This window comes from Marmota marmota, unplaced genomic scaffold (assembly GCF_001458135.2).
Source record: "Marmota marmota marmota unplaced genomic scaffold, marMar, whole genome shotgun sequence".
In the NCBI taxonomy this organism is placed as follows: Eukaryota; Metazoa; Chordata; class Mammalia; order Rodentia; family Sciuridae; genus Marmota; species Marmota marmota.
In genome coordinates, this window is record NW_025999842.1 from 24,751,422 (window position 1) to 24,774,704 (window position 23,283).

Here is a 23,283-nt window from a genome sequence, read left to right on the forward strand (position 1 = left end):
TATAAAATCCAATTTAAAGAGAGATAGAATTTAGATTTTTATTATCGTTTCATTTAATTTTTGACATTAAACTATTAGTATAGGTTTAATTTATTGTTAAAATACAGATTTTAATACTTAAATCATTATTTGTGTGTATAAAATTTGTCGAAAGTCACTAGTTATATTTAACTGCTTTTTCCTCTTTAGACTTGCCAGCTGTATCATATTACAACTGCCCATGTATAAAAAATTAATTTCTTCATGTCCATTCATTTCCTCTTGGACTCCAATATCATTAATCATTCACTGACATTGACACTTAAAGTCAATTTTATATTTAGATGACCTATATTTATTGAAGGTAGTTGTTTATTTAGTTAGAAAATATATTATTTATTTTAATTTTATAAAGTTTACTTATACATTAGAATCTTATACACTTAAGTAAAGTGAATAAATTGTGTCTAAATTAACTATGAATACATCTGGAGAGTAAGGGAGACCAGGTAAATTTTTTGATATTGTGCATGACTGTGAATCTTTGTCATTTTAATAATTTTTTTGTTATTAATTAGACTTAAATAGTTGGTAGAAACTTGTAAGGAAATTGAAAGGCAAATTGAAAAGTAAGGAAATTACTTATAATAGATAGACATTACAAGGTTAATATCCTTATAATGTAAAGAACTCTTGCAAATTATGAAGGAAAAAAAAAAGCATCCTTATAGAAAATGGGCAAAGGAGAGAAACATGGAAATTCACAAAGGTATAAATATAGAAATTAAGGAAATGTAAGTTGAAAGCAGCATATCATAAATGAACGTTTGATAAAGATGTTGTTAGTGTTGATAGTAATACTTGAAGTGGGCAAGCTTGCAGAGAAATATACCTCTGATGGACTATATACTGATACAGGTTCCTAGAGTATAGTCTGACAATCTTTGTCCAAAATATGTAAATAAAGACAGATGTACATGAAGATATTTATTATAGTACTATCTGTAGTAACAAAGAATTGGAAACAACTAAGTGCTCATCATCTATGTTATGAACATCAGTGTAATGGAACATTCATTGTATAGCCATTTAAAAAAAATAAAATTCTAAAACTCAGATTGTTGAACTGTGTTCATCAGTTTTTTAATTTCCTTAGCATTACTTTGAGTACCCCTGGGAGAGGGGAGGCTGAACACATCTCTCTTCTGCATCAACCACAACAGATTTATGTGTGTGTGTGTGTGTGTGTGTGTGTGTGTGTGTGTGTGTGTTTTGCTGAGAATCAAACTCAGGGCCTCAAATGCTTTATCACTGAACTATACTTCTGTCCTCTGTTTCTTTTTTTTTAATATAAAAGTTTCAAATAATATATTTTTTTTCCTGGAAAAAGGATAAGAGAGAGGGAACATTTAGCTGCTGAAACCAAGACCTTAAAATGTTCAATGCAGCGGAAAGAAATTTGTGTTACTTTCCTAAAAAAAAAAAAAAAGTAGTGTATAAATTCTTGGGTATAGCAGGAACCCAGTATTTAAAAGAAAGTTACATTTTTATCCATCTATATGTGTGAGTGAATAAAAGGAAGTGTATGATAGTAATGGTAGTGAAAAGGTAAAAAATAAATGATCATGGTGTTATGATTTTTACTATTTTTTTCCCTTATTCTTGCCTCTTTTAATTATTATTATTTTATTATTATTATTATTATTTTTTTTTTTTTTTTTTTTTTTTTTTTTGCAGTACTAGGTATTGAACCCAGGGCCATGTATAAGCTGGACAAGCATTCTATCACTGAGCTACATCCTCAATCCTTTCCTTGGGTAGCTGGGATTATAGGCATGCACCACCACACCTGACATTATCTGTATTTTCTAACATGAACAGACACTGTGATGAGGGGGAAAAACATTGCTGTCATTTTATAAATACTTCAAATGTGTTTACACATTCACATGCAAAGTTCCCTTTCATCCTGATTTGCTCAGAACTAGCTTTGCCCTTAGGGTAACTATTCAAGAGACTTTATCTGTATAATAAGATGCTTTTGTAACTGAGTTTCTGTTAGACTAGGATTTTGAATTTAATAGGTAAAATCATTTTAGTTTAAAAAATATGAAAAAAGAACAAGCAAGTGTTAAATTAAGGATATTTATTAAACTTAAATTGAAAATTTGCCCTTAACTTAGAATAATAATGACTAAGTGTATGATTTATTATATCCCAGGTACTGTTCTAAATAGTTGACCTATTTTAACTTATCTATTAACAGCCCTGTTTTCAAGGTATTGCTATTATATTCAGAAAGCTTAAGTAATACGACCAAAGTCATATTGCTGATTAAAGCTACCTGATAGATCAGAGTTCTGTCTCATTGAAATCTGGTTCACATTACCAATTCCCTTAAATTTTAAAGCTCATTTAGATGGCAGATGCTAAAAAATATATAAATACATTGGCATGTACATATATCTTATATATTTTTAAAATCTCATTCTGTTAGAGGCTATTGATTTGCATTGGCTGAATGTAAACATTGTCCGTTTTTTGTTGCTATAACAATATCCTCAAGACTGGGTAACTTTATAAAGAAAAAACATTTATTTTGCTTATCGTTCTGGAGGTACAAGGGTAGGCTGGCATCTGTTTGATTGTGGTGAAGGCCTCATGATTGCATAATGGCAGGAGCACATGCAGGAGCCAAAGAACACATCTCCAGATAGGAAGCCCAGAGCAAGGGGGAGGGCTCATGTTGCTGTTATAACAACTTACTCTCATGATTGCTAACTCAGGATTCCATAAGAACTAGCCCTTTCTTATGAAAATGTTTTAGAATCCTGTCTGTGGTATCACTGGCTTTGAGTTACTGATATTTTTTAATTTTAATTTTAATTTCTTTTTATTTTGGGTACTGGGGATTTAGCCCAGGGGTGCTTAACTAACCCTGAGGCATATCCCCATCCCTTTTTATTTTGAGACTGGATCTCCTTAAGTTGCTTAGGGCCTCTCTAAGTTGCAGAGACTGGGCTTGAACTTGCAATCCTCCTGCCTCAGCTTCCTGCATTGCCAGGATAAAATATTTGCACCATCATTCCTGGCACTATGGTATTTTTTAAAAAGTAAGTTGAGTACCACACATGTCTACATATACAGTGCCTGTCTAATATGCTGTGTCTTTGGAACATATGTAAATCATTAGTCCTAGGAACATACATAGGTAGTTTTTCATACTTGAAAATGGCATTCCTTTCAGTATTATATCCTAATCCAGGCTTCCCATGTCAGTGGTATCTGTGCCTGACTTATTTATTCCGGTAACTGAATGTGCTAAACCATCCGCATATTCTATTATCCCCATGACCCTCTGTGACTCCGTGAACCTGGCTGAGGAAGCTGGGCGGAAGTCATGTGTGCATGCAAAGACTAATAATCTCTATGTATACTTTTTTTTTTCCCCCTCCCAGATAGCATACCTCCAAAATACTGTTTTGGTTTTAAAATGATCAGATTTCTAAGGGAAAAGGACATGTGTAAGAGAAAGGAAGATTTGTTAACAAGGTCAATCAAGTATAATGACAAATAGATAAAAAAGACAGGGAAAAGTAAGTCAAGAGGAAGCTTGGTGCTGAAAATACCTTAGAAAATAGTAAACTGGGCGTGGTAGCACACACCTGTAATCCCAGTTACTCCAGAGGCTGAGGCAGGAGGAATGCCAAGTCCCAACTTAGCAACTAGGGAGACCCTGTGTCAAAATAAAAGAGCTGGGGATGTAGTGCAGTGGTTAAGAATCCCCTAGCTCAATCCCCAACATGGAGGAGTGGTGGGGGCCCTGGGGAGAATGAAAACAGTAGGATTATTGAAAGGTGATGAGCTAATTAAGTAGATGTGCTGATATCCTTAAAATAAAATGAGCCCTTCTTCAGGTGTTTCTTGATTTAAAAAAATTCATATCCTTAGCTGGGAGATAATTTTTAAAGACAGCTTTTCAAATATTAAGAGTTGGTTTCCAATGTATGTATCAGAGATCACACACAATCATATAAGTTAATGAAGCCTTTGCTTAAAATTTTATTTATTTATTTATTTATTTTCTATCTGCTTAAATAAAATACAGCTCATCAGTTCATTGTACCAGATTACAACCACTGCCTTTGCTCTGTTTCCTTTCCAGGCATTCCAAACTGGTCATGAGCTTCTCTTTCCAGGAGTAGAGGTGTTGGGGGAGAGAATAACTCAGTAACGTTTAAAAAAAAAAAAAAAAAAAAAAAAAAAACTTTTAATATGGTAAAGCTGAGGCATTGTTTATGTGTAGCCAGTGACTTATTCCATGAAAGAATTAGAGTTGTAGAACTTATTTCATGCCTGGAAAGATCCCTTAGGGCTTTGTGACCCTTCTGTGATCATTGGAGCAGGCTGAGTACTTGAAGAGATCCTCCAATTTTATTAGAGGAGGAGGATTTGTTTATTCTTCACCCAGACTTGCACCAGCCATAAAGGTTTCCTCCCAAGACTGCTCTCTAATGTATAGATTGGAAGCCAAAAGTGTTCAGGTAAATAAGAACATTCCAAAATAATATGCTATCTCATAGTCACTGTCTATTAATTCTCTTACGTTAATGGGATTGATCTCAGTTAATGACATAACTGTAGAATTGTGCTGTGTGTGATGGTTGTTACTAGCTCTCATATGGCCATTTGAATTGAAATTATTAAAAATTAAATTACTTGGTTTCTTAATTGTACTAATAGCATTTCAAGTTCTTGATAGCCACATGGCTAGTTGGTAGTACCATCTTGGACATACCTATCATTGCATAAAGTTCTATTGTTAGCACTTCTGTACAGCATATATCTTTAGAGGAGGTCATCATTTTTGGCTCCTCCATGGCTCAGTGGTATAGTATGTGTTTATCATGTACAAGTCTCTGGGCTCAATCCCTAACACAGACAAACACAACACACACACACACACACACACACACACAAGCAGTTCACTTAAGAGAAGCTATTGCACTTATGCAAACTGGGCAGTTATTCATTATAACTTTCATGGTACATTACAATGACTGTAATTGGCAATGTAGGTAACTTTTTGTGGACAGCAATTTTGTTCAAGTTAATCAGTTATAGAGATTTACTATGTCAGACTGTAACTTGTGGGCCTCAGAGTTACTAACCTAGAAGACAGGAAATTATGACTTTTTCCTACTTTTGCCACTAGCTGGTTATAAGACTTTGGGTAAGTTAATATGGAATATCATTTCTTTTTCTTTGACATATAGATTTAAATTTAAATTAATTTTCTTTTTTCAATTCTGGGAATTGAAACCAGGGGCGCTTTGCCACTGAGCTATTTTATTTTCAGACCAGGTCCTCTCTGTGTTGCCCAGGCTGACCTCCAGCTTACCATTTTCCTGCTTCAGCCTCCTCAATGTCGGGGCTACAGGTGTGTGCCTCCCCACCTGGCCATGCTGGGTCACTCTGAGGCTACACAGTGATTTCTTAAAAAATTAATTTTTTAATCACCTGACCCTGTTTTTGTGAAAACTCATGTCTTCTGTGTGTAGAGTTATGCTCAGTAAAGTCCTCTATTTTTTTTTTTTTTGTAACTCCAATTGGTGAGTACTATATTTTGTTTTAATCTTTGGCTCATTTTGTTCAGCATTTTTATCTTTGTTATCTTTTTAAAGCATTTTATCAACTGTCATTTCTGTTGATTCTAATTATAATTCAATTTCCAAGAGCTCTGTTAGGATTTTGGGAAGCTCCTGTCTTGTTTCATAGGTACATTATAAATTTTTATCTATCTAAGGACATTAATTACAGTTTTACAAGACTTCTCCAGACAGCATTTCTGTTTCCTCTAGGCTCTCTTCTATCGTTTTTGGCTCCTTTCTCTCATGGGGAGGTGTATGGTGATTCTGGTCTTTTTATTTTTATGCTGCGGATGGAACCCAGGGCCTCAGATGTACCAACATGTTCTCTACCCCTGAAGTATAGCCCCACCTTGGCTTTCAGTTTTAAGAGTGACTTAGGCATCTACAAAACAATCTGAGAAATGTGATATTTATCTTACCTGGGTTGATGTGGGATTGTGTGAGCCAATTTGAAGTATAGTCTATTTTACACACCTTTGACTTCTCAATATTCATATGCATGCTTCTCCCAATCTCCACACAACAGAATAGCCAAAGCATCATTCCTCAGCTTTAAGTAGTGCAAGTATACATGCAAAATATAGGACATGCTTGCTGGGCACAGTGGCACATGCCTGTAATCCCAGGGACTAGGGAGGCTGAGACAGGAGGATCAAAAATTTTAGGCTTAGGGTGGCCCTAAGCAGCTTAATGAGACCCTGTCTCAAAATAAAAAATAAAAAGGGCTGAGGATGTGGCTAAGTGGTAAAACACTTCTGGGCTATATCCTCAGTATAAAAAAAAATTAAAAAAAATATGTGTGTGTATTTTTATATATATATATAGATATATAGATATGTATCTATAGGTATATAGATATATCTATAGGTATATAGATATATAAGATAAGCTTGTTTTTTCCTCTACTGGAAGGGTCTTACCAAGTCACTGCTTGTATCTCTGGTTGTTTTCATCCTTCCTGTTTCATACACAAGCATTTCAATATATGGGCTAAATTAAACAACTATTAGTAATGCAACATATATTTCAGGGAATAGAAAATTGAGAGATGAGTTAAGTAAATGTAAATAGAACAGTTAGGGGAGAAAATACAGTTAACTATGCTACTTCTTGTTTCTTTAAGTCTTTACTTGGCTATCATTTGTATTTATAACTTTCTCTACTACATCTTCTTCAGTTTAGGTCTAAGTTAAGGTTCTTTTTCTGAAGATGTTATTACATCATCCCTAGTGGACTTGAGTTCTTGTAAGGTTTGCTGGATATGGGAACAATAAGAAGTGGTCTGGAATATCCCTTGGTTTCCAGATAGGTGCCTTCCTGCCACTGTGTTTAGCAATAAGTCTCCTGTATTGATAGCTAAGATCAACCTTTTGGAGCTATAAAATCTTTTTTTTTTTCCTTTTCAGTGGCATAAAGAGCCCCAGAAGACAGAAGGGTATACAAGACCAATAGGTATACAAATTGTTGAATTTAGAATTCAATGGAAATACTGTCATAATCTCTAATGGAAGCTTTCCTCTTTTAGATGCTGAGATCTCTAACAGATCTGAATCCAGCATAGACAAGGAATAGATGTTTGTTAGTAGTTCATTAGGTGTAATGGGATGGATTCTTTGATATAAATAGACCCATGTAAAAATTACTTCATATTTTGCATCCTTTTGGCTTATACCATAATCTCACAAGATTTAATTTTTTAAAAAATTTTTATTTATTTATGTGTGTGGAGCTGGGAATTGAACCCAGGGCTTTGTGCATGTGAGGCAAGCACTCTACCAACTGAGCTATATCCACAGCCACAGATTTAGAATTTTTGAATTGTTTCTTTGAACAGATACAATTATACAAACAATGGTCTACTGTGTGATGTTTCAGTACGTGTGTACCTTGTGTCATGTTTAAATCGGTTCAAGCATACATATGTATCACCTCAGACACTTATCATGTTATGCTGAAAACTTTCAAAAATCTTCCAGTTTTCTGAAATATGCAACATATAATTGTTAATTATAGTCCCTTTACTATGCGGTAGCACTCTAGAACTTCCTACTTCTATCCAGCTAACTCTTGACTCAAACTTTCCCCAGTCCTTTTTGCTCCATGTGTTCCCCAGTCCCTGGACATTTTTCTACTTTCAACTTCTATTACATTCCACGTATGAGTAAGATCATGTGGTATTTGTTTATCTATGCCTGGCTTACTTCACTTAATACAGTGATCTTTTTTTATGGGTGAATGTTTTTCTGTTGTGTACCACATTTTCTTTACCCATTCATCAGTTGATAGTTGCTTTTTGTTTCTAGAATATTGTGAGTGTGCTGCGGTGAACATGAGAGTACAGATGTCTCTTCAACATACTGATTTCATTTCCTTTGGAGATACACCCAGTAGTAGGATTGTTGGAGCATATGGTGGTTCTACTTTTAAATTTGGGGGGTACCCTCCATCCTGTTTTTTATAATGCTGTAATAATTAATATTCCCACCAACGATGTGCAGAGGTTCCCTTTTCACTACTACATCCTTATCAGCATTTGCTTGATAGCTCTCTCTTTCTCTCTTTTTTTGTCTTTTTGAAAATAGACATTGTAACTGTAAAAAGTAACATCTCATTGTGGTTTTAGTTTGCATTTCCTTGATTATTAGTGACATTAAACACTTTTGTATACCTGTTGGTCTTCTTTTGAGAAATATCTCTTTAGGCCTATTGCCTATTTTTTAATTGATTTTTTTTCCTTTGGCTATTGAGTTTTTGGAGTTCCTTGTATATTTTGGATATTAATCCCTGTCAGATGTATAGTTGCCAAACTTTAAAAAAAAATTCTTTGTTTTATTTGTTTATTTTTATGTGGTGCCAGGGATCGAACCCAGAGCCTCACACATGCTAGGGAAGCACTCTACCACTGATCCACAACCCTGGCCCCAGCCGTACCTTTTCTTTCATTTTGTAGGTTGTCTTTTCACCCTGATGCTCCCCCTCCCCCAACTGTGAGGAGGCATTTTAGTTTGGTGTAAATTTGGTCTATTTTTGCTTTTGTTGCCTTGCTTTTGGGGTGTTGTCCAAAAAAACCTCTTGCCTGTTCTGATGTTCTGCCCTGTATTTTCTTCTAGTAGTATCATAGTTTCAGGTCTTACATTTAAGACCTTATTCCATTTTGAGTTGATTTTTGTAACTGGTGAGAGATCGAGATCTAGTTTTATTCTTTAGAATGTGGATATTCCCAGCATTATTTATTGAAAAGAATTTTTTCTCTTCCTGGATTGCTTCGGCACCTTTGTCAAAAGTCAGATTACTGTATGTGAGTGGATCCACTTTAGAGATCTGTTCAGTTAGTGATACTTATCAATCCGCATACTGGAACCTGTCATCGTTATATAACTGTATACTGAGTGATGTAGTCAAGTAGTGTAAGTGCTATACTTAGTTCTTTTGTATACTTTGTCCTTTATGTTTCTATATGGATTCTAGAAGCATTTTGTACCCCAAAAGCCTGATGAACTTGTGGTTGGGATTTGTTGAATTTGTCAGTCAAACTGTAGAGAATGAACAGTTAACAACATCGTATCTTCCATTCCATTACATAGTGGCTTTCCCCATTATTTAGCTGTTTTGTAGACTTCACTGGAAAGCTCTTACACATCTTTCCTTTAATAATTTCTCAGTTATTTTGTGTTTTTGATATGGGATCTATTTGTTAATTTCTGTTTTCCAGTTTTTTTGCTGTTAATGCATAAATATACAGTAGATATTGGTATCAGATTTGCTTCCCTTCATTTATTATGGTGGTCTAGTGGTTTCCTTGAAGATTCCTTAGGGGATTCTTCATAAATAGTCATAATATCTGTAAATAGAGACATGTTTGCTTTTTCCTTTCCAGTATTGCTGCCTTTTAACATTTCATTGTAATGGCTAGTACTGAGCATTGCCTCCCATTCCCAGGAGAAAGGATTCAATATTTCATTATTAACTTTGACTTAGCTTTAGACTTTTCAGAAGTGCCATTTAGTGGATTGGGAATATTTTCTGTTGGTCAAAGTCTGCTGAGAATTTTTGTTGGATTATATTTTAGTTGGCTCATTTTGTTATTTTCAGTTATTCCATTTCATCTTGTACCTCTTCTGGTTAGTGAGTAGAAAAACCATACCTAGACTCAGTTTCTCCTGCTGTATACTCACAACACAGAGTCCTTGAGATCTCTCTTTTTATATGGAAAAAAAAAAACCCACCAAATGTTTGAGGTTTTCCACCACCAGCAAGCAAGCAGACATGGGCTGGGAATCCTCTACTTCAGTTCTTTCTGACACTACATAGATAGTGTCAGATTCCACAGGTTGAATGCTCAGTCCCATAGGACTGCCCTCACCTCATTGCAAAGCCAGCCCTCCGGAACTTCAGAGTAACTGCAGTTTGGGATTTCCACTGCTTCCTCCTTGAGTTTGATAAATTTGCTAGAGCAACTCATAGAACTCAAAAGAATACTAAACTTACATTTACCTGTTCATTATAAAGAGTATTTTAAGGATACAAATAAGCAACTAGATAAAGACATACATACATAGGACAAGGTCTGTAAGGACCCTAAGCACAGAGAGCTTCTTTCCCTGGGGAGTTTGGATATGCCATCCTCCTGGCACATGAATGAGTTCTTTTTATTATTGTTGCAATACCAGGGATTCAAAGCCAGGACCTCATGCGTGCTAGGCAAGTGTTCTATCGCTGAGTTACCCAGCCCTGGGAATGAATTCTTGTTCACCTTCCTGTTAGCTGGCATGTATTCAGCTGTGTAGAAGCTCTCTAAACCCTACACTTTGGGTATTTATGGAGACTATTACACAGGCTGGATTGAAGCATGGACAACCATGCAGAAATGCGATTGGACAAACAAGGTCTGATATAAAGCTGATAAACTGAGTGGGGAAATTCAGCGTGGCCTGTCTGTTCAGATTCTTCTTGGCCTCTGTGTAGCATTCCTTCCTTAAGGGGATGGGCAGGACACCTTGTGAAATGGGGGTCCAATGGTCTACTATCAAACAGGATCGGTCAGAGAATTTCTTAATAGCCAGCAGGTTGAGGGTAGGGAAAGATAAGAATACATTTTTGGTTTCTGTGACCTGTTTTGAAGAAGATAAATTCTAGTCTCTGTGACCCGCCATGGGGAATAAAAGAGCAGATGAAAGAAGAACAGGAGTAGGTCAGAGGGAGAGAGATTTTGGTTTCTGAGGCCTAAAGTGCCATGACATTATTTTAGTCACTTATAATAATAACGAGGGACATGAAAGTGGCATGGGTGTGATAAACCCATTTTGATTTCTGGTTTCAGTAGTTCACGTTCTGTTTTTTTTTTCTTGCCAAGCTATCTAAGGGTTTATCCAATTTATTGACAGCCCTAACTTTTGGCTATCTTAGTTTTCCTCTCTTGTTTTACCCTCTATTTTATTGATTTTTTTTCTTTTCTTTTTTTTTTTTTTTTTGTGGTGCCAGAAATTGAACCCAGGGCCCAATGCATTTGAGGCAAGCACTCTACTAGCTGAGCTATATCCCTAGCCCCTGTTGATTTATTTTCTTGTCACTTTCTTCCTTTACCAACTTTGAGTTTGCTTTGTTCTTTTTTTCATAGATTCCTAGGAAAAACCCTATGACATTGGCTTGAGATCTCTCTTTTTATATGAAAAATATAATTACTTAATTCTGCAAGTTTTTCTCAACGGATAGTTTTAGTTACATCCTACAAATTTTGATACATATAAAATTATCATTTGGTTAAAAATTAATTTCCCATGTGATTTCTCCTTTGATCCATCATATTAATATTATACATTATTTAATTATAGATGTTTCTAATTACCTTATTGGTTTTTATTTTAATTCTGTTTTGATCAAAGGACATGCTCTGAAATACATTGAAATTTTATTTTCCCTTGGTGCTGGGGATTGAACCCAGGTCCTTACACAAACTAAACACACTTTCCATAACTGAGTTACATCCCCAGCCCTGAAACTTTTTTGGTGAAGGGAGGTACCAGGTATTGAACTCAGGGGCACTCAGCCACTGAGCCAGATCCCCAACCCTATTTTGTATTTTATTTAGAGACAGGGTCTCACTGAGTTGTTTAGTGCCTTGCTTTTGCTGAGGCTGGCTTTGAACTTTTTATCCTCCTGCCTCAGCCTCCATAGCCACCAAGATTACAAGCATGCCCCACCGTGCCCAGCTTGAAACTTTTTAAAAATAACCCACTATTACGTTCTATGGGCTATGTGAAATTGCAGAGAATTATTTTATATTTGTTGGGTGTAGTCATTTGTTTTTCTTTTTTTTTTTTTGTATGAATGTCAAGTAGGTTAAAATAAATAAAATAAAGGATAGTTTTTAAAGGTCTCTGTCTTAAGTGATTTTTTTTTCTCTACTTCTAATCATGGAGGATGGTATACAAAAAACATCTCCAGCAATCCTTCTGTTTGGGATTTGTCTAATTCTCTTTATATTTACAATTCTTGATTTATATGTCTTAGGGCTCTATTAACAGGCACATATACATTTATGGTTGTTACGACATTTTAATTAGTTGGTTATTTAAAAAAATATTTATTTTTTGTAGTTATAGTTGAACACAATAACTTCACTTTATTTATTTATTTTTATGTGGTGCTGAGGATCGAACCCAGGGCCTTGCATGTGTGAGGTGAGCACTCTACCACAGCTATAACCCCAGTTCCTAATTAGTTGGTTTTTAAAAATTTCAAATAGAATTTCTCTATTTCTGATCGTACTTTGTCTTAAAGCTTTTCTGATGTTAGTGGTATAACAAAGCTGTAGCCATCTTATTCCTTTTTTTTCATATTTTGTCTTTTTCTATCCTCTTTCAGCCTTTTTGAGTATTTATAAAATGGCTCTCGTATAGGTGGCAAATCGATTAATCTCTGCATTTTAGTTGTGTTAACTCCATTGACAATGTAATAATGGTTTGTATGTCTGAATTTGGATGTACCACTTTGATAATTTCCTCTTTACCTCTTTTTTTGTGAATAACTAACTTCCTCCATTTCTCCTACTTGTATATTAGTGTATTTCTAAAATTCCTCTATAATTAATCCATTGGCTTCCTAGTTATATACTTTTTGGTACTGTTTTTAGTAATTGCTCTAGAGTGTCCATTCTAAAGGGGATGATATCACAATATGGTGGTAAGAATTATTTTTTGTTGGGGCAAAAGGATTCTTTTTTTTTTTTTTTTTTTTCAGGTAGTTTATTTATTTATTTATTTATTTTTTTAAAGAGAGAGAGAGAGAGAATTTTGATATTTATTTTTTAGTTATTGGCAGACACAACATCTTTGTTTGTATGTGGTGCTGAGGATCCAACCCGGGCCGCACGCATGCCAGGCGAGCGCGCTACCCCTTGAGCCACATCCCCAGCCCGGGGCAAAAGGATTCTAAATATTATAGTAGTTTGTGGTCCTTCAAAGAGCCACAGTAGGGGTTAGGGTTGTGGCTCAGAGAAAGTGTGCTCACCTAATATGCCTGAGGCACTGAGTTCGATCCTCAGCATCACATAAAAATAAAATAAAGGTATTGTGTCCACCTACAACTAAAAAAAAATTTTTTTTTTAAAAAAAGAGCCACAGTACATAAGCAAATATTTATGGTACTAAAATTCACATTGGGAAACAAATAGGAAAAAAAGGCTCCTAATGGAAGAGTATAATTAAAAAGTAAGAGTACTGCTCTAGGTTTGTAATACATGTTCCTCCTTAAATTATACATAGTATATGTGGGCCTAATATTTTGCTACTTCATGTAAAGTCAGAGTTATGTATTTTTTTAAGTCAAGTCTATAATTTTTCCATTTGATGAAACATAGGATCATAAATTTGTTTTTTAAAATATGTTTTTAGTTGAAGATGGAACCAATACCTTTATTTTGTTTATTTTTTAATGTGGTATTAGGGATCAAACCTAGTGCCTCATGCATGCTAGGCAAGCGCTTTACCACAGAGCCACAACCCCAGCCCAATAAATTTCGTTTTTAAAGTTGCTTTATTTAGCTATTACCTGTTAAGTAGATAATTCTATAAGTTTACTTAGCCATTGTTTACTGAGTACTTAATTTCAAAGAGGAGAAATAAAATAAAATACTCTTCCATAAAAAAATCAATTTCATATGATTCATTATATTAGCTAAGAAGTTTTGTGGTAAAAGTTTAAAAGCTAAGAAAATTAAGGGATAAAGGGTGAGTAAGGGTTGAGTAGGGAGGCCTGCTGGAAGCCAAAGCTTCAGGATTCTAAACCTTATATTGATTGTGAATGTGTTATTGAGGAGTGATTGGATTTTTCCAGAGTATGTTATACTGGGCATTGCGATGTACAGGGCTTTTGGTGGTAATAGGTAGAGCTTTGAGTCCTAGTTCTGCCATTTATCAGATAAGACCTTAGGGTTTTTCATCTCCTCTTAAAGATGAAAAGAAATAGCTATTTTTTTTTTTTTTTGAGAGAGAGAGAGAGAGAATTTTTTTTAATATTTCTTTTTTAGTTATCGGCGGACACAACATCTTTGTTTTGTATGTGGTGCTGAGGATCGAACCCGGGCCGCATGCATGCCAGGTGAGCGCGCTACCGCTTGAGCCACATCCCCAGCCCTGATATAGCTAATTTTTATTCTCTCCCTTTCTCTTTCTCACCTTGATGCTTCTGTCTGCCTCAAACATATATTGAGTACTTGCTATGTTTCTGGGATGGTTTTAAGCATGGAAGTGAGAAATTATATTTCCTTTCCAGAAGTTCATAACTTTCTAAGAACCAAACATATTGTAATATGGAATGGTGTTACAATAGTGCTACATATGGTATGCACTTGGAACATGGGAAAAGGAATGCCTACATTTTTCTTGAAATTGATATAAAAGGCTTTGAAGAGGAGGTAATGTTTAAATTGAAACTCAGTGATGTACAAACATTTGCCATGTGGGGACAAGGGATAAGGTAGTTTGGATCAAATGATTCTGCAAGGTAAAAGCATTCAGCCAGTGCTGTTAATGATACATGCTCAGTACATACTTGTTTTGTCTCAGCTGTTCCTTACCTGTGTGCAAGTGGGGAGCACATTGGAAACTTAAATAATATAAACTGTTTACTGAACTGCGGACATTGGGCTAAGCACTGTTTTAGGTATTTTACATTTTATTATTTGGGACCCATTAATAATTATAGCAGATAGTTGTTATTCCTAGAGAGATTATTAGTTTATATATAAGGAAATTGGAGCACGTCTTTTTTTATATTTATTTTTTAGGTGTAGATGGACATAATGCCTTTATTTAATTAATTTATTTTTTATGTGGTGCTGAGGATCGAACCCAGGGCTTTGTACATGCTACATGTACCACTAGCTACAACCCCAGCCCTTGAAGCAAATTTTTTTTTTTAGCAAAAAAAAAAAAAAAAACTTAAGTAAGTTTGTGGTCAGGCAGCTTGAATTTGTAAGTAGGAGAATCAACATTCAAATCCAGGATTTTTTCCAATGCCCTTTGATAAGTGTTGCCAATTTTATTGCATCCTTTTCAGCTTTGAAGTACAGGTCAGATGGAGGGATTTATTTTGTAAGGTTTCCTTTAATATTTAAGACAAGTAGTAATCCTATTCTTGTGAAATTATTTGATAATTTGATTGGAGTAAATTGGATTTATTCTATTTAAGTAAAATTCTCAGCAAACATTTACTTCAACACTACCACCATAGTTTTTAAGCTTCTGTTTTCTTAAGGGATTCAAATTTAAAAAAAAAACAACCTAAAATCTTTCTCTTATTTACTGAGTTGGGACATACTAAGCATGCATAAAGGAAAATTTCTGTTTTGACTAAAAACTAGTCACCATTCATTTCTATCTGTATCCACATAGACAAGGAGAAGTCATAAAAATTTTTTAAAATTCTTATAACTAAAAGTAGTGATGTATATTTTATTACAAAAAGAAAAGCGGGAGTCTTGTCCAACTGTATGCAACTTGTCCAAGGTTATATAGGAAGCACATTTATTTTATCCTTTCTCCCTCCTTCCTTCTTTTCATCCTTTTTTTCTTTACTCCTCCCTCCCTCCCTTCCTTCCTACCATCTCTTACTTTGTTTTTGTCCAAATTTTTAAATATTTTTTTCATCTTTTACTTCCAAAACACTTAATTGTGATTTGAACCCAGGGACCTCTGTCTCTGAGCTACATCTCCAGCCTTTTTATTTTGACTCAGGTTCTTGCTGAGCTGCTGAGGCTTGCATTAAACTTGAGATACCTCTGCCTCAGCCTTCCAGGTTGCTAGGATTACAGGCATGCACCATGGTGTGTGACTCAAAGATCATGTTTCCGAGAAGGCTTTTGAATTCTCTGATTGTTTTTGTTCTTGTTTTATTAATGCTATGTTGCCTTAAATATCTCTGGGAGTACTAATTAAATGATGTATCAGGTTTTTTTGGTTCTATCAATTATCTTGACCTCACATGTTTTGTGATTCTTGAAGAACTCTTCAGGTGTATGAATGAGGAGTAAGAAGGAGGGATAGGAATGATTTAAGGTTGAATGGGTAGGTAGCTGACTTACACCAGTGGTTTTCTAGTTGTGTACAGGCTTCAGAATCTCCCTGATATTTCCTCCAGTATCTGTAGAGAAGTGCCTCTTGTTTGCCTTGAGGCATTATTTGGCTGTGTCATGAGTGTAGGTAAGTATAGGGGTGGAAGAAGGGAATGAGCTTTTGGTCCTTACACCATTAACACCTCAGTTTTAAGACCTACTGTGTTCTTGTCCTTTGTCACAGGCATTGTGTCTTAGCACAGCCTATTAGGCCTTTGAAGAGTATTGGTTCCTACTTCAGTGCAGCTCTTTCTGTTAGTTTTCTAGGGTGTGGTTTCTTTAGCTCAGTTTTCAGTGAACATTCTAACTTAAAGAAATTTGTTGAATTCTGTTTTTTTTGTGTGTGCATATAGTATTGAGGATTGAACCTAGGGGCGCTTAACCACTGAGCCACATTCCCAGCCCTTTTAAAAAATATTTTATTTAGAGACAGGATCTTGCTGAGATGCTCAGGGCCTTGCTAAGTTGCTGAAGTTGGCTTTGAACTCATGATCATACTCCTAAACTGCTGGGATTACAGGTGTGTGCCACCACTCCTGGCTGCCATGCAGCTGAATTCTGTTTTCTGTTGATGGCATCCTTTCCATTATCTTCCTTGTTGTGAATCCATTTTATTTTATTTTGTTATTATATTGTCATTTTGATGGCTTTTAAAGACCAACTTGAGGCGAGTCTGTACAGCTTGCTATCTTGAACTGGAATAAAATGTATTCTTATTTCTGTGGAGAATCATATAGCTACACTTACGTGCCTTCCCAATCTAGTTGGAGAGAAATTATGTGCCAAGAGAAATAGGTAATGTTATCATTACTGTCTGGAGACATGGGTAGAAATACTTGACAAATAAAATACAGCATTTGAACTGCTCTCATTTGACTCCATATTCCTGTTATTATTCTTTTAAACAGTAGGGAGGAGGAACATATGTATAGCAAGGAAACTGAAAGCTCATCTATTTGTAATTCTGTAATATATTTGTGTCACAATGAATTTTAAAAGTTGGAATAAAAATAAAGGGAAGCAGAGAAAAGGGAATCTCACTTTGTTGGAAGAAGAGGAACCAAATTTGCTGTTCATGTATGATATACACATTCAAAATTGGCCTGTCCCATTGTAAGCACACTGTGTTTTAGCACACGTCAGTAGTTCCTTCTAAATACTCTTCATTCATTTATCATTTATTACTTTGTTCCTTTATTCATTTAATTCCTGATTCTCTTCTATACAGAGTATGTTTTATTTTGTCCCAACAAATTAGGTATAGATGAAAATATAAGCCCATATGTCAAAAGTTCTTCTATTATTATGTACAACTTTTTTAAAAAAAAAAAATCACCAATCTATATTCTTAGACCAGTCTTCATGTATTGTGAGACACATCAAATGTAGATGATAATGCGTAGAAGGAAGAACAAGAAAAAAAGTTCACTTTAACTTTTGTGTGGAGTCTTTGGATAGCATTGCTACCTTGAACCATTGCAATACTGTCTGCTTTTGTGTGTGTGTGTGTGTGTGTTGGGGGGTACTGGGAATTGTACCCAAGGGCCCTTTACCCCTGAGCTACATCGCTGCTTTCTTCTGCTTTCTGTAGTGAGACAGGGTCTCACTAAGTTGCTCAGATTGACCTCAAACTTGCAGTCCTTCTGCCTCAGCTTCTTGATATGCTGGGATTACAGGCATTCAACACTGAACCTGGCTACATTTTATTCCTGATGAACCATATATAGTGTCTCTTTGACATTAAATGAATTTTATGATATTCTTTTTGTGACATTCTTTTTATGACATTGAAAGAATTTTATGCACTGGGAGTAGAAGTAGGTAGAAAAAAATCTGGTTTTGCATGTGCAATTCATTTATAAAAGAATTCAGTCCCTTTTTTCTTTTTTCAATTGAGAATTAGACTAATAATCCTTGATTTTATTGATGTTAACTGTAGAATTATTTTAAGTACTTATTGAGTGGTAGCTATTTGCAGGCATTATGTTAAGCCCTTTGGAAAATACTTGGAAAAAAGATGTATATTACATTCTTAGTGCGTGAACTAAAGAGTACTAAAGAGTAGAAGATGAGTCCAAAAGAGCAAATGAGATGTAAGGCATATACAGATATTTGCATTACATGGCAGTATGCTGTAGAAACTATAATAGAAAATTCAATTAAGTGAAAGAGAAAAGAATCCAATTTGGGGCAATTGAGGATGGTGACATAAAGGATCATGGAACTATGCCTTGAAGAGTAAGATTTTTGGTAGACAGCTGAGTAGAAGAGTGTGTCCCTCACCAAAATAAGCTGGTATAGAGAGCTGAGATGATCTTCAGGGAAGTTCAAGTGTACCAGTTTTACTAAGAAAAGTGTTGCATTTTTGAGAAATGGAAAAGGATATGGCAAATGTAAGTAGAGGTAAGATTATAAATTCTCATCTAAGCAAGATCTGAGTGTTATTGTAGATTTTGGGATGTGAGACTAACAAGCAAAAATATAGTCAGAGGGAATATGCAGATGTGAAAGATACTGTAGATTGGGAAGGAGACTCATGTTGAAATATAATAACTATTATACATATCCTAATAGAGGATGTTAGAGCTCTGAAGTGGGTAACAGCAATCCATATGGGGCAGATGAAAAAGAGATTATGAGAAAGAATGCACAAGATTTAGTAAATGGTTTAGGTAAAACTAAGAATCCATATGACTGGCTGGGTACAGTAGTGCAGGCCTGTTATCCCTGTGGCTCAGGAAGCTGAGACAGGAAGATTGAGAGTTCAAAGCTAGCCTCAGCAAAAGTGAGGTGCTAAGCAACTCAGTGAGACCCTTTCTCTAAATAAAATACAAAATAGGGCTGGGGATGTGGCTCAGTGGCCGAGTGTCCCTGAGTTCAATCCCTGCCCCCCCTCTCCCCCCAAAATAATGGATTTTTAATAAAAATTTGCAGATCAAGGGGAGAAGTTCATTTTTGTGACCAAATATAATGAACTAATTCCCTACCTTTTAATAAATCTTTTCCACCTGTATGGCAGCTACGTTAATAAAATAGCAAAGTCAGAATATTCTCATAATTCTCTGTGAATTGTAGTCTTTGTATTGCAGAGCCATTGTAAGGATAGTCATTCTTATTTTTGCTCACGTATTATGACAGGGGAGGAGGGGAGAGTGTGTATGGTGGAATTAAAAAAAAAGTGTTCTTTCCAAATATCATGACAAATAGTCAGAATTTAGCTTTAGATTTGAGAAAGTAGTTCACTTATAAATGATAACCTATCAAAAGTCTTAATGATGTTAAATGAAACTAAGTTGGTGAAAAATGCACCTGTATGCTAGGAACTAGGAGATAAGTGATAGAATTTTTGTTGCTGAAGCAAAACATAAACATACAATATCTAAAATTAAAACTGCTGTTCCTTCATTCTCATAATTTCAGTAGTTCAGCTGTGTTTCACTTCATCCCACTTACATATACACTTTCTTGAGTGGGAAGGAAGAAAGGGAATGAAAACAAAAAGAGCTATTTATAATTAGTGCGGAGAAAGCTTAGAAGAAAAAATGAGATGATGCTGTAGAATTCTTAAAATAGCTTTAAAAATGATGATTTGTTATTTTAAAGAGTGCAGACAGTTGTGGGTTTTTGCCCTATATACCATCAGGTAGCAAAGTGGTGCTATCAAATTGTAGACTTCAGCATGAAGGATTTCACTGTCAGGTGATCATCACTAGAAATAGGTTAGTAACTCTGATATCATGTATCATATTACTTTATCACAATGAACAGTCTCCTTTTGTGTTACATTTTGAAGTGTTTCTATTTGTTCCTTGTAATGATTTGGATTATATATAATTATAGTCCCCTTTATCTGAAAAGCACACATTCTATGACCCCTCTGGGAGATGCCTAAAACCAAGGACCCATGGGAAAAACACTGTGTACCTATCCCCGTGTGTACTGTTTTGTCCTTTAAACCCATAACACAAATCTAATGCCTTTACCAGCTTCACTAAGCACTTGACTCAACTGTGGCTATAACTTTTGCAGTTTGAGGTGCAGCAGCAAAACTAGTATGAATTTCTTTTTCCTTCTTTACAATGTCATGGGTAGATTTGTTTTTTATCATAGGTCTTAGCAACTTCAGCATCAAGTCAAGAACTTTCACCTTTTCACTTAAAGAAAGCAGTTTATAGCTTCTCCTTTTTGTGTCTTAATTGCCCGCAACACTACTCCTGCCCTTTGGGATCATTATTAAGTAAAATAAGGACTACTTCAACACAAGCAGTAAGATACAGCAAGTTTATCTGATAACCAAGATGACTACTGTGGGAGGTGTATGCAGAGTGGTCCCACAAAATGAAGGGGATGATTTAAGTCCTGGGTGGTATGGAGTGGGATGACCAGAGATTTTATTGTGCTATTCAGAATGGTAAGCGATTTAAAACATATGAATATTTTCTGACTGCCGTTGACTTTCAGGCAACTGAACTCCTGAGACGCAAAACAATGGATAAAGGGGACTACTGTATTTAACTGCTTTCTGTTACTTTAATAAAACACTTGTGGCAAGGTAATTTTAAAAATTTAATGTAGTTTATAGTTCCAGAAGTTTAAAGGCCAAGACTAGGTGGGGTGGAGAGCATTGGTTAGATCTCTGGCAAAGGCCCAAAGGTAGATGGCTTCATGGCAGGGGCACACCTGAGAACAAGAGACTCTGCAGTCTCACAGTCGCTTCCAAAAGCATGTGGCTGACTTCTTCAAGATCTCCCACTTAGCCAGGTGTGGTGGTGCACACCTGTAATCCCAGTGGCTCCGAAGGCCGAGACAGGAGGATCAGAGGATTGAGAGTTCAAAGCTAGCCTCAGAAACAGTGAAGCACTAAGCAACTCAGTGAGACCCTGACTCTAAGTAAAATACAAAAGGGGCTGGGGATGTGCTCAGTGGTTGAGTGCTACTGAGTTCAATTCCTGGTACCCCCCTCATCGCCCCCCCGCCCCCCAAAAATCTCCCACTTAATGGTTTCACACTGTTTTCTAATGCTGCATCAAGAGACCAGGCTTCCAGTATTGGAACCCTTGGGGACAAACCATAGTGAATTGCCTTTGGAATCATGAACTAGGCCAGAGTCAGGGTGAAGATTTTCTGGTTCTGTATTTCCCTAAGTACACTAGTGATCTGTGCTTATAAAGAAGATTAATAAAGAACTTTAATTGATCCCAGTTAAGTCAGGATCAATCAATTGAGGAAATTGCTGAGTTTAAACACATTAAACAAGATTTTGATTATGGTGGCAGTGATGGAGGGGAAGATGTTTCTGAGACTAATATGCTAATCTGATTGGCCCAAGAAGAAACATATAGGATTTCACAAACTTATTTTACCACGAATTCTTGTTTCTGTGGAGTCTTTTTCAGATTTATTGTTAACTCAGAATTCAAATGGCTTGAATTTACAGACAAATAGAAAGTAAATTAAATAGTTTATTCAAAGCTTACTTGAAGAACTGGATTTGAACCAAGGTCTTCTACCATATTGTATTTCTTTCTTTTGCCCCTTCCCCCCAGATGCAGAAAAGTCTCTTCAAACTATATGGTATTCCAAGTTAGATTTGTCAATCGTACATAAAAGGGTTTGAAGAAGAAATAAAACTAATTACTGAATTATTTTTAGTAGATTTTGAATTGGCATATTGACTTTGATGAAAATAGTAGGATTGAAACAGCCAATGAGCATTTGACATTAAAGTTACAGTTTTGCCATTTGGAAATTAAATTTTTTGCAAAACTCAGCAGTTTTCAAATTATAAAAAGCTCAAAAAGTGCAGTAAAGTGTATATAGAAAACTTTCCTACCTTCCTAGACCAGGATTGAAGAAAATGACACTTTATGATTTAGTGTCTTGTTCCAAATAACATCTCTGCAGAAATAACATATATCTTTTTTAAAAAATGACATAGATGGCATCATGGTACACATATTGTTCTTTAGCCTTAACCTTTTACTCAACAGTATTATGTGCTCATCTTCCCACATAAATACATGTAGAACTAAACAACAACAACAAAAAAACTTAATGACTTTATAATATTATATTATTTGGCTTTATTGTAATTAATGTAATCATTGGGATTAAATGGACCTTAGGGTAGTTATGATTTTTTTTTTTTTTTTGTTAACCAAACGGTACTATGATGGTCCTTTTTTTTCTTTGAACTTTGTGTAAGTTGTTTATAGTAGAATTCTTGTAGAATTGCTGAAAGCTTTATAGTTTGGAAATAAAAGAAATGGTAAATATCTGAGTAAATATAAAAACAAGAATTTCTGGGTCAAAGAATATGCAAATTTACATTTTTGTATGTATTGCTAAACATTATAATAATGTCACTGAACTTTAAAAAACCTATACTTTTGTAATGGATCACAAGATATCTTACTTTGTTAATTTTAGAATTATTGAGAGAAATTATAAATAGGTGATAATGATGATCTTGCTCTCCCTATTCATTTTCCCTTCTTTATAGAGCAAATTATTTATGGAAGGATTTAGAAGTCTGAAAGAAGGTGAACCAGTGGAATTCACGTTTAAAAAATCTTCCAAAGGCCTTGAATCAATACGGGTAACAGGACCTGGTGGGAGCCCCTGCTTAGGAAGCGAAAGAAGACCCAAAGGGAAGACACTACAAAAAAGAAAACCAAAGGGAGACAGGTAATCTTTATCACTTGGCTAATTTATGAGTTTGTTATATTTGGAAAAGCATTCTAACATTTCCTTATTTTTATTATATTATTGGACTTCATCTAGTACCAAAAGAAAACACCACTACTGTGTAATTGAAGAGCAAATATCAAGAATATAGTCAGTTCTGCAATTTGAATTATCTGCAGAGAGTGCTAAACTGAGCATTTGGCATGAAACACTTCATAGTCCCTTGACCACCAAAAAAAGTATAGTTTTTTTTTTCCACCAGACTGTTCTGATACCACACATAGGGAGCTGCAGTTCCCAGTAGACAGAGGTTCTCTTCATACATCCAAAATTTGCCAACACTTCACCTGTTTT

At 35.3% G+C, this 23,283-nt stretch overlaps 1 protein-coding gene across 1 annotated transcript in view; it reads left to right on the forward strand.

The window, feature by feature from the left end:
- The window catches only part of Lin28b (lin-28 homolog B), a 121,307-nt gene that overhangs the window by 50,769 nt on the left and 47,255 nt on the right, over positions 1 to 23,283 (forward strand). The window contains exon 3 of the mRNA XM_048800328.1: positions 22,745 to 22,929. Coding sequence (XP_048656285.1) covers positions 22,745 to 22,929 — 185 coding nt within the window. The remainder of the gene's footprint in view (positions 1 to 22,744; positions 22,930 to 23,283) is intronic.